Source organism: Ruditapes philippinarum, unplaced genomic scaffold (genome assembly GCF_026571515.1).
Source record: "Ruditapes philippinarum isolate M1 unplaced genomic scaffold, ASM2657151v2 ctg6779_1_1_1_1, whole genome shotgun sequence".
Taxonomy (NCBI): Eukaryota; Metazoa; Mollusca; class Bivalvia; order Venerida; family Veneridae; genus Ruditapes; species Ruditapes philippinarum.
In genome coordinates, this window is record NW_026851740.1 from 54,905 (window position 1) to 67,196 (window position 12,292).

The 12,292-nt window shown below is 32.6% G+C and overlaps 1 protein-coding gene across 1 annotated transcript in view; it reads left to right on the plus strand.

Annotated features, from left to right (window-relative positions):
- Positions 1 to 3,737, plus strand: part of LOC132738474 (leucine-rich repeat flightless-interacting protein 2-like) — a 47,839-nt gene extending 44,102 nt beyond the window's left edge. The window contains exons 10-12 of the mRNA XM_060725989.1: positions 526 to 605; positions 1,628 to 1,732; positions 2,956 to 3,737. Coding sequence (XP_060581972.1) covers positions 526 to 605; positions 1,628 to 1,732; positions 2,956 to 3,066 — 296 coding nt within the window. The 3' untranslated portion in view covers positions 3,067 to 3,737. The remainder of the gene's footprint in view (positions 1 to 525; positions 606 to 1,627; positions 1,733 to 2,955) is intronic.
- Positions 3,738 to 12,292: the final 8,555 nt, after the last annotated feature.

Here is a 12,292-nt window from a genome sequence, read left to right on the forward strand (position 1 = left end):
TGGAAATTTTTATCTCTGTAAATATCTTAGTGAACCTATCCCACTTTCAGTCTGGACAAAACTTTTCATCGTTATTCAGGAAAAACTTCAAAATTTGTACAGACTGAAAAGTGATTAGTGCAGACCATGGTCAGGAATGACGTCATGGTCCGCACTAGTCACGTGGTATGGTGCTGTAAGCAGCTACCAGCAGGGTAATTGTTAAATTAATGAATAGTATATGTTTTGTGAAAAGTGTAACTTTTCTCTGGATAATTCTGTAACATTGTGTCTGTAGAGATAGAAACTGTATCGATGTATCATTGATAAATGATGCCATTCTAAGAACGCAGTTCATTTACGTGCGGGAATGACTCATTTAAAGCATGAGACTTGTCTTACACGGGTGTAAGACAGGGTTTTTATATAGCACCAGTGTAAATGGTAGAAAATCCTGTCTGATATGAAAGCAATTTAGCTCATCCAATAAAACAAATAAGCACGGTTATCAAAAATATTTTTTCATGAACTTTTTTTTTTCTTCAGGAGAAGCTAGTAAACAGATTCATGAATATAAACTGAAATTACAGAAAGCAGAACAAGAAATAACAAATTTAGATGGCACAGTAAGTACAACACTTTCAATCCATTAGCTTGATTTTTCAAAGTGTGCAAGTACAAAAAAAAGGTTGTGAACATTTGATTAGCTTGAGTATTAGAAGAAAAGGGAGAGAGCATGTACTCACCTAGGCGTTGGCGTCACACTTTTGTAAAGTTTTTGTATGCAAGTTGGTATCTCCATAACTACAGAGGGGAATGGGTTGTAACTTCATACACTTATTTGAAAGCATAATAGGATGCCACTATCCCAGGTTGACATGAAATTGCTGTTCATCCTAAAATTTCTGATTTTAACTTTGTATCGAGGTTTAATTTCTGTCCCAATATGCTTACCTAGAGACGATGTTGAGAGAGAATTATGGCACACACATAAGCACATGTGTAGATATAACTGTAGTAAAACATAAATTTAGTTCCCTATTAAAACCAAATGGAGTATACACTGGCAGACTGCCTCCGTGGTCGAGGTGTTAGAGTCAATGATTCTAATTCATTTACCTCTCTGGCGTGGGTTCGATCCCGGGAGATGCTTTGGTAGTTTAGCACGGAGGAAGGTTGTCTAGTACTGGTGTAACTCTCCAGGAACGATGGTTAGGAAACTACCCGCCTATATGACTGAAATACTGTTGGAAAAAGGCGTAAAATGAAACAAACAAACAAACAAACAAACAAAAGTATACACTAGCCCATATGGTTCATTCCGGTGGTGAGGGTAAGCAAACCAAACACACAAAATCTGACATGCTTTACCACTGACAGCTGAGAGATTTACACTGGCTAGTAGTATAAAATCTTCAGAGGATATCTGACATATTGTTTTAATAAGACTCTCAACAAGTAGATCACCATGTGTTACTAGTAGATGGGATAGGGTAATCTTAATTAGATAATTTGAAATGAAGAAAATTTGTGAACGGTTGGGATGAAATGTTTTTAGGATAGATTTTATGTATGATTCTCGTATGTTAACTGTGGATGAGGCAAGTTTGTTACGCTATGTTATGTTATGTTATCATTATGTTTACAGGTAAATAGATTAGAAACTCAAGTTAAACGTTTCAAATATGATGCCGAGGAGGCGGAGAAATTGGAGGAGGAGTTAAAATCAGATAGGCGGCGGTTACAAAGAGAGGTATGACCAAAAAAAAAAATGCATGTCTACTTTTCTTTTCTAGCATCATATAGTCTGTGAAAATTATTTGATGGAATCATGAGACTATGCTTAGATTATTCAATATTTATGCCTTTGTTTTAAAAAATCCACAATGACTTTTTAATGTATGAGATATTTCAGTGTTTCACCCTACCACACTGAATATCTTAAATGGACTTGTCCATCTTCCAGTCTAAATAAAACCATTCATCTGTTTTATAGAATTTATTAAATTGGGTACTGAATGAATAGCAAACAGTGTTGACTATAATCAAGTGGCACAGATCTTGGTATGCACTGTCTACATGGATAGGTTCAGTTGCAGCCGGTAGGGCAAAGGTGTAATGGTAACGGTGATAATGACTTGCTAATTTCAAACTATTGACCAAAAGGGACTGTAAGCTTTATAGTTGAGATGTCTGCCGTTGATCCTAGTGATAATTGGTTCAAGCCTATCTGGGGCTACAACTATGTTTTATGTGATTCCAGTACCGACTAGTTCTAGGAAGCGGACACAAGAAATGTTTCAGAAAATCTGTAAGCTTTTCACAAACAAAATTTGGCTGAAAAGCGTCATAACAATTTTCAATTTTTGAGGCATTTTGCACAATTAAAATTGATTATTTCTAGGTAACGGAGTGAGCGAATGATCTGAAATTTTGTACATGAGTTTTTGGTCTAGACATACATCTAGTTACACAAAAATCTTGAAAAAACATTTTCGGTCCCTTCAAGTCAAAAAACCTCAGTGGTATCCCTTTAAACTATTGAACAGCCCAGTCTACACATCCATGCAGCAAAACCAGACTCTACACCTCTGTCATGTTTGAAATCCCTTTTATCAGAAGCATGGCTAAGTGGTTAACACATTGGACTAATAATCTTATGATCGCTAGTGGTGTGGGTTCAAACGTTGTCGGGGGCAAGGCGTTGTTTCCTTGTGCAAGAATCTTTACACTCATTGCTTAGTACAAGTTGGTTGGTTTCCAGGAACAGATTCAAAAGTGTGTCTATAAGCTTATAACTTCTGATACAATCAAACTAGAAATAAATTCTGTGTTAACCAAATCCCTTTTACTAAAGATTTAGAAGCATCATTACAGAAATCTAGCTTTATAAAGTAAATGGGGATAAAAAGGAGAACCTATTTTTAATGTTGTACTGTTTTTTGCGATATTGAAATAATTCTATTTGTATTTCAGTTACGAGAGTGCCAAAACCAGATAGAAGAATTACAGAATCAGAATAAACATCTAACTAAAAGACTAGAAAAAATACGCCAAACAAGAAGTGCATTAGGAGTAAATACATGATTTATGCTTAAAACCTATATATAATATCTATAAGACATCTTCACCCATTGGTCAGTGCATTTTCTGATCAGACCTGTGATTGGCTAGCTTCATAAGCTGTGCATATTTCTTATTGGATAGGAGAAAGAAGGATTCCGATTGGCCAGGATCAGTCATGTGACCATTGCTTATAGCTGTGATTGGACAATAGGATCATGAGTAGCTACATATATTGTAATCTGATAGCAAATTAGCCTGAAACCCCCCGTAAAGTTTATTTATGACTGAGGGTTTAAAAAATGACCAAGTGATAACAAATTCCGGAGGATTCATGTAGAAGAAACAAGGGAAAAACCCAGTGCAAGTCTTTGTAACGCTTGAAATGTCCATGTATAAGATATGTAACTATCCTAGAGGCTTTATGAATACCCAGTGTTTATTTTGTTCTAGTGCTTACCCGTAGACTTTATGCAAGGTTTTATGTTTGTATAATTAAGATTGTACCTGTAAATTAAATCCGTATGTGAAATGAAATCGGTTTTGCTAGTTGTACATATATAGTGGAGATTAAATTAAAAGTTTTGTACTCGCAAACAATTCTTCCGAGAAATGTGTATATTATTAAAGAAAAATGTATATTTTAATAAATATATTGAAAATACTTGGGAGTATACATTGAAAACTAAAACAGTGTTGGTTTTTGTAAGAAACTAAAATTTGTTATATATATATGATACAATGTTCTTAGTCAAACTGTATCTCTCGGTTTTTAGCTCGACTTTTCTATGAAAAGGGGAGCTATCCTACTCGCCCCGGCGTCGGCGTTAGCGTCGGCGTTGGCGTCACACCTTGGTTAAGTTTTTCGTACCACCCCACTTTATTTCAGAAGTATTACAAGTATGGCTTTGAAACTTACCATACTTGTTCACCATCATAACCTCCATCTACAGACAAGAGTACATAACTCTGTCAAGGTTTTTGACAGAATTATGGCCCTTTTTTGACTTAGAAAGTGTATTGAGCTTGGTTAAGTTTTTTGTACCACCTCACTTTATTTCAAAACCATTGGAGGTATTGCTTTGAAACTGACCATACTTGTTTACCATCACGACCTTCATCAACAGACAAGAGGACATAACTCTGTCAAGGTTTTTGACAGAATAATGCCCCTTTTTGACTTAGAAAATACATTGAATATGGGTAAAATCCACTTATTGCCTTAACCCTTTGAGATATTGCTTTGAAACTTTTAATGCTATTTCACATCATTACCCCCATCTGTATGCAAGAGAAGGTAACTCTGTCAAGGATTTGTTTTAAAAATTAAGGCCTTTTATCGACTTAGAATCTTGGTTAAGTTTTTAGTACCAGTCCACTTTTTGACTGAACTGTTTGAGATATTAATTTGAAAGTTGGAATACTTGTTTACAATCATGATTCCCAAACATGTCCAGGAGAAGGTAATTCTGTCAAAGATTTTATTTGAATTATGGCCCTTAACTGTCAATGTTTTGTATTATAGGCAAGCACTAAAAAACTTAAAAAATCTAAAAAAAATCATTCCTATCCACTTGTTCACTTTACCATAAATTATGTCATATAAACATTGCTGTAATATTCAAGGGTATCAAACAACTAGTTCACTTTAAAAATACAGAGATTCTTGTATTGCCTTTTACTGCAAAAACTTTTTTTATTGGCAAGCAATAAAAAAGTCGAGCGCGCTGTCTTACGGACAGCTCTTGTTATTTAAATGTTGATGCCTAGATTCAAAAGCCAGTAATTTTTATTTCAGATAGTGATATACTGTATACATGTAAGTGGTTAAGTTAGCGATGCAGAAATATTGACGAATTTCGCAAATTGATAAATTCTACTCTTCCACGATTCGATAATATTTTGTCACGCAGATTAAATTTGCTGACTACGACAGGCGGAAAAATCCACTTATACAGTAAAGATGTATTTATTTGACAAGATGATAAGGAAAGCCTAACAAAATATGATTTTCCCCTTCCATAAGCACAAATCGCAGATAAAAGAAGAAATTGTCAGGGGTAAAATGACAATAATTTCCTCAAAATTTAATGATATTTAACATGTTAATTTTAGTTTTTGTATAGTTTTTTACGATAAATAATACCTCCATTTTATAAAGGTTAAGCAGACAAATTCACTGAAAATTTTCCAGAAAAACAGTTCTACACTTTTTATCGTGTGATTTTGCTGGCCTAATTCTCCAGTTTTGAAAATTTTTCCTTATTTCTAATTTTATTGAATTTTCTGTCGTCACAATTTTGCAGCTACTTCATTATCAGCTTTCTTCATTTTTCATACCCCCTACCCCACATCTCTCCCCACTCCATCAGTGTTCTCAAATATAACTTCATTGGAGTAATTTATTCCGTAATATGTTAAACACCCCCAAGTTTTATTAGAAATGTATTGAAGAGAGGGTTAGAAAAAATGAACAATTACCACAGTTTAAAATATTGCTGGGAACATTTTACCCCCCAGTTGAAAGTTATTACTTGGAATGTTTTACCCCCAGATTAAAATACTACCCGGAGCCTTACCCTATTGTATCATTTTAGACATATTTTTCAATGTTCATTTATCAATTTCTACATATTCTTGCCACTATTAGTCCATGTAATGGAAAACAGTGCTCACTTATGTAGAACACATATCCTATGTAGAACACATATCATACTGGTATGTAGAACACATATACTGGTATGTAGAACACATAGGATCACACATTTCAGATGCAAGAAATTCAAATAGAACTAGAATTTCTTTACTCAAATTGTTGAAGATATACTATGCTCATTCTAGATTTTAAGCGTAGAAATATTAAATTCCATGAAATTCTTACTGAATATGTCTTAATTTGAATAAAAGAATGAGTAAACTATGGATAGAATGCTGTTTTCCCTATTTTAAGGTCAAGTAAATTTGGCCTTTTCTTTTAAAAAACTGAGTATTTAATGGCACTATAATATTCATAATATGACCACCTATAGTGTGTAGAATTGTGAACATAACATACATGTATCTGCTTTGTGTGAAGTCAAAACATGTTAATTTTACATTTACAAAGAAGCAAATGTAAAGCAATTATCAATATTTTCTTTTCAAATTTGAGCATAGTATATCTTTTATAATCTGCCTATTTTCTCACTTACAAGACTTAACACTTGTAAGACGCAGTTAAAATATTCACTTGATGAATTTTGACATTGAAATTAACCATTCACTATTCTATAAACTGTTCAAAATCCAAACCTGGGGAAGTTTGTGATGTGCAGTCAACAAATGAAAAAGCAATTACTTGTTTGAAATTTAATATTTCTGGGACATTGAATTTTTTTTTAAATTTTTTTTTAGCTCACCTGTCACAAAGTGACAGGGTGAGTTTTTGTGATCGCTTTTCGTCCGGCGTCCGTCCGTCGTCCGTCCGTAAACTTTTGCTTTAAATGACATCTCCTCATAAACCACTGAGCCAATTTCATCCAAACTTCACAGGAATGTTCCTTTGGTGGTCACCTTTAAAAATTGTTCAAAGAATTTAATTCCATGCAGAACTCTGGTTGCCATGGCAACCGAAAGAAAAATCTTTAAATATCTTCTTTTAAACAACCCCAAGAGCTAGAGCTTAGATATTTGGCATGAAACATCTTCTAGTGAGTGTCTACCAAGTTTGTTCAAATAAAAGCCCTGGGGGTCAAAATTGGCCCCGCCCCAGGGGGTCATTGATTTTCCCTATATGCATATAGTAAAAACTTAAAAAATCTTCTTTTAAAGAACCCAAAGAGCTAGAGCTAAGATATTTGGCATGAAACATCTTCTAGTGAGTGTCTACCAAGTTTGTTCAAATAAAAGCCCTGGGGTCAAAATTGGCCCCGCCCCGGGGGGTCATTGATTTTCCCTATATGCATATAGTAAAAACTTAAAAAATCTACTTTTAAAGAACCGTAAGAGCTAGAGCTTAGATATTAAGCATGAAACATCTTCTAGTGAATGTCTACCAAGTTTGTTCAAATAAAAGCCCTTTGGTCAAAATTGACCCCGCCCCAGGGGGTCATAGATTTTCCCTATATGCATATAGTAAAAACTTAAAAAATCTTCTTTTAAAGAACCCAAAGAGCTAGTGCTAAGATATTTAGCATGAAACATCTTCTAATAAGTGTCTACCAAGTTTGTTCAAATAAAAGCCCTTTGGTCAAAATTGGCCCCGCCCCAGAGGGTCATTGATTTTCCCTATATGCATATAGTAAACACTTAAAATATTCTTTTAAAGAACTCAAAGAGCTAGAGCTAAGATATTTAGCATGAAACATGTTCTAATGGGTGTCTACCAAGTATGTTCAAATAAAAGCCCTGGGGTCAAAACTGGCCCCGCCCGGGTGGGGGGGGGGTCATTGATTTTCCTTATATGTGTATAGCAAAAACTTAAAAAATCTTCTTTGAAAAAACCCAAATAGCTAGAGTTTAGATATTAAGCATGAAACATATTTAAGTAAATATCTACAAAGTTTGTTCAAATAAAAGCCCGGGGGTCAAAACTGGCTCTGCCCCATGGGTGTCATTGTTTTTAACTATATGTGTATAGTAAAAACTTTAAAAATCTTCTTTTAAAAAACCCAATGAGCTAGAAATTAGATGTTTAGCATGAAACATCTTCTTATGGGTGTCTACCAAGTCTGTTCAAATAAACAAATAAAAGCCCTTGGGTAAAAATTGGCCCGGGGGTTGGGGGCCTATATACAGGTGAGCGACCTCAGGGCCATCATGGCCCTCTTGTTTTAAGTTTTTGCTCAATAATATTTTTTTATGAAGCAAATAAATTTTCTTTGATGTGATAGTTACATATGTGCTTCCAGTTCACGAGGTTTGTCAAGGAGAAAAGTGATTGATCGCAGGCAGGAGAAACCGACCCATAATGTCCAGGGAGTTTTTTTGGGCTTATTTTATAGCCAATATTTGGTCATATTTCCTATTGAAAATAGTATATATATTTTTAAAATTTAAAGTCCTGCATTTTTTCCCAATTTTTAACAAAACAACGCTGAAATTTCCAATTTCATGGATATGGGTCATGTGCCCAAAATCCTGGAAAAAAAACCCAACATTTACTATTTTTATAAATTGACATATTTGATATAGTTATAAAATATCCATTTCCATTGCTTTTGACATAAATAAAATCTTATGAAAAATGCTTATTGTTACTTATTAATATTTATCTTTAATATTCAAAAGTAAATCAATTTTTTATTTTTAACGTCAAAAGGCAACATTAACGTCTTGACAACATTTGAGAAATAACATGAAGGGTTGTTTTCTCGTGCCGGTGTTCATATTATATTACAAATAATGCAAGGCCTTCTTCCATCTTTGTTCAGACACGGGCAACCCCCTTTTTCTAGTGCCGATTATCAATATATAAATACTAATATTACAATCGGAGTAAAACGAACAAAACTATAAGATTGTAAAATAAAATAAAAAACCTGAAAAAATTATTTACGTTGTATATGAAATATTTAGTTTGTCAGTTCTATGCACATTTTTTTTTATATTGGTAAATAAATAAAGCCTTCAATGCTCACAGTTAAAAAAAAAAAAAAAAATTACAAGTGGCCATGCCATTTGACACAATTTTTGACCTACGGAAAAAAAAAAACTTTAAAATCTGAAGAGTTTTGTAAAAATTAAATATGTCTTAAGCATTTAATGTTAAATTGGTCAAGAATAAATAAAAACAGTGAAATCTTCTTTTCTTAAAATAATGGACCATTTACATATCTTGTGACTTAAGGTATTAGCACCCTAATGCATTACCTCCGCGTTGAAGAGTATTCAAATAGGCTAGAACTACTGTTAACTACATTGAAAATGAGGGCCATGGGTTCAATCCCCAGAAGGGTCAACTTTTTTTTTCTTTCTTTTTTTCTTTTAACATTATTTATGTATCTCTCATGTCCCATTTGGAAAGAAAAAAGTGTTTAATTTTGATTTTTTAATTTATATAGGTATTTATTGGCTAAATTATGCTAAATCTAGTAATAAATATGATACCTGATATTTTCAAAGTGTAATATAATCAAAACTAGACGGTAAAAGTATTTCATATTTTACAAAATCAACCAATATACTTTTTTAAAAATTTAGGGAAACTTTGAAAACAGGCACTCATTTGGGTAAATTTTAAGAATTTTTTAAATTAGGCTCCCAAATTAGAAAAATGGTCAGACACGTAAAAATGGGTGGGGTAAGGTAACATTTTTATACAGATTTCATAAATTTTATGTAGAAACCATAATTTTGCTTATGTGGATTGTTAGCTGAATGGTACTATTTGTTTCTTACCAAAAATTAATGGGAAAACATTTTTTCATTAGAAAGTTATTGCAGATTATTTAAAGGTTCCTCATTTCTAAAAAAGGGCCCTCATAACATCCTAGCTTGAGTTCAGAAAAGTGGCCATAACTTGATTTCCGTACGGTAAACTTTGTTTAAATTTTGCATACGGGTGTACTTTAAGGTATACATCTGACCTATGATGTCAATTTTTCAGTTCCTTATAGTGCCCATTAGGGTCCTAATACCTTAAAGTAAAATTTTGTTAATGCTTTTATTATAAAATTTATTGATTTTTCAATTTCTGTATTCTTGATTGAAATTTTCACGATCTTGTGACTGGTTGATTAAATGGCCTGAAAAACCATATTTCATCACCTTAGTGCAGTAAGTGGTCAACTCCTTATATAATTGAATAGATGTTAGCCCGTTATTGCACCAAAGTGACAATTTAGCTCATTTTAACTAACATGTAAAACCGGCTTAGCTTTGTAAAACTATATGACTGATTATCAACTTATTTTTTTTCTTTAATATATTTTTTTGTTACCTTCTTTAGACTTTATATTGGTAAAATGGTATTTGTTTCTTTTTCTTTTCAATCCTTGCTTTTTGGTTTTTCTGAAATATATTTGGCATCATATTTTCATTAGCAGTCATATAAAAACCTTGTGTTTTTTTAAGCATCAGTTATGTTAATGCATCAAATACAGTTATATTTTATTAAAGGGAACTCCACTGAGGTCTTAAGGCATAAAAACACAAAATTTAAAAATATCAAGTGAAGCACTAAAAATTGAAAAACTTGAAAAGGATAGAAAAAAAATATACATAGAATTTGATTTAAGATCAATTTTTTATGTGCGATTTCTAGCCAAATTTGAGAGAAAAGTTTCTGATTTTTAGGTAGATTGAGTTGACACCAACAGCTTGAAGGCTAATACAGTTTATATGTATTAAATTTTGACAGGTCCAAATGAAATCCTATGAAAGAAATCAGCATGTTTTGTTTTTTTCAAAATCGGCACAAATTAAGAATATGAAAACGTACGCAGTTTAAGGATAGCTGTTCAGTGACATTACCAAATTAAGCAGTAGTAGATATTTGAATGTGTCATACACAGTGATATGCATGCATAATCTTTTGTTTGAATACTATAGGCTTATAAGTATGTATTTTAAACATTAAAGCTACATGCTTACAGTTGAGTCAAAATATTTGAATAAAATTAAACTTGAGAAAAATGTACTTAAATGTAAGGAAAAGTAAAAAGTTTCAAGATTCGAGTAATATTTTACATATTAAGTGCGATTAATGACAGATTTTTCTGTATTTACAACTATGTTTCTACTGTGTTACTTACGCAGTAAAGGCTATTTATGCATATTTTTACCACTTTTTTGGTAATTTACGTGGTTTGTAAGTGCCAATGATAATGTGTGAGTTGCTTTCTTTTGGTTAGTCACAATATTACACATTCAAATACATTTTCAAAATTTTCATGAAAATTAGCATGAATCTGGAGGTGTGCTGCTTTAATATTTTGTTTGATTTTTTTTCATAATCAAGTAATATAACTATGTTATGAATATATAAAAAGAAATATAATCGAGCACTTTATGAAGGTACTAGTAGATGAAAATTGTTTTATGCTATGATATTAAGCTGCCACTTTGTGATATATTATGCTTTTTATGTAAGAATGATTTTTTTGTGTCTAAATCGTATGGTTAAACGATACTTTTTGCATTTCAGATATCTCTTGTAGAAAATTAGATAAATTTGTCAAGTAGGCTTCTTGCATTGCCTATAATTCTTTGAGAGTGAAATAAATAAGTCACTTAAACATTTTAATTGGTAAACTGTATTTTTAAATCTCCCTCTATCAATTTGATAAAGTATGTAGTTGCCAGTTTATCAGTCCAACATTTGTCACACTTACTCATAGTCCCTTTAGTCAACATTATTGTCTGATTGATATGTTACATAGTTTATTTTTACCTTTAATGGTGGACCTTTTTTTGGGGTCAAGGTCAATAAGGCTAAAAAAAGATTTTTTTCTTTAACTCAAATTATTGGAGACCAAAACTCATTGCAGTGATCACCTTCCTTGATCAGTACAGTAATTAAAGAATGAAGGGGAGATCACTGCATTCATACCTTCAATGGAGAACTTCTCTTCTTTGTAAGGGTCAAGGTCTCTGAGGCTAAAAATAGATTTTTCTTCTTTTACTAAATTTTTGGAGACCCAAACTCCTTGCAGTGATTACTTCCCTTGATCAGTACAGTAACTTAGGAATGAAGGGGAGATCACTGTGTGGAGATTAAAACTAAGGCCATGTTTATAACATGTGTTAAAGGAACACCATCTGGCAGCATGCATTGATGTAACATATATCTTGGTTTATTAAGTAAACACTATGTGTACATTGTAACCCCGATATTCCATTATTTATAGTTTGTCTCAGCAGTTTTATGTGTTATTTATAGAATATTTGTAGAAGTATTTCATTTATGTATCGATGTATTATACAACATTTTAACTATTGGCCATTATATCGCACCCATAAGGTAAATTTCATCACCTGGCCTCGTGTTCACATAGGATAAGCAATCAGGATTTGGAATAATTTTTCAAAATTTTCTCTTGAAGGGTTGACATGTAAAAGCGGCCTTTAGATTTTCTAAATGTTAAATATGTTATTTTTAGATAAATCATTTCATGCAATTGTCAAAAGAATTCAGGTGGAAAACGAAATTTGCCGTCGATTAAATACATAAACAATAAGGAAACTTAAAAAAGCGTGAAATCATTTCTTGGAATACAGTATACAGCCATGCCAGCTTCCACTTCTGTGCGGCCTGACAAGGCATCTGTTC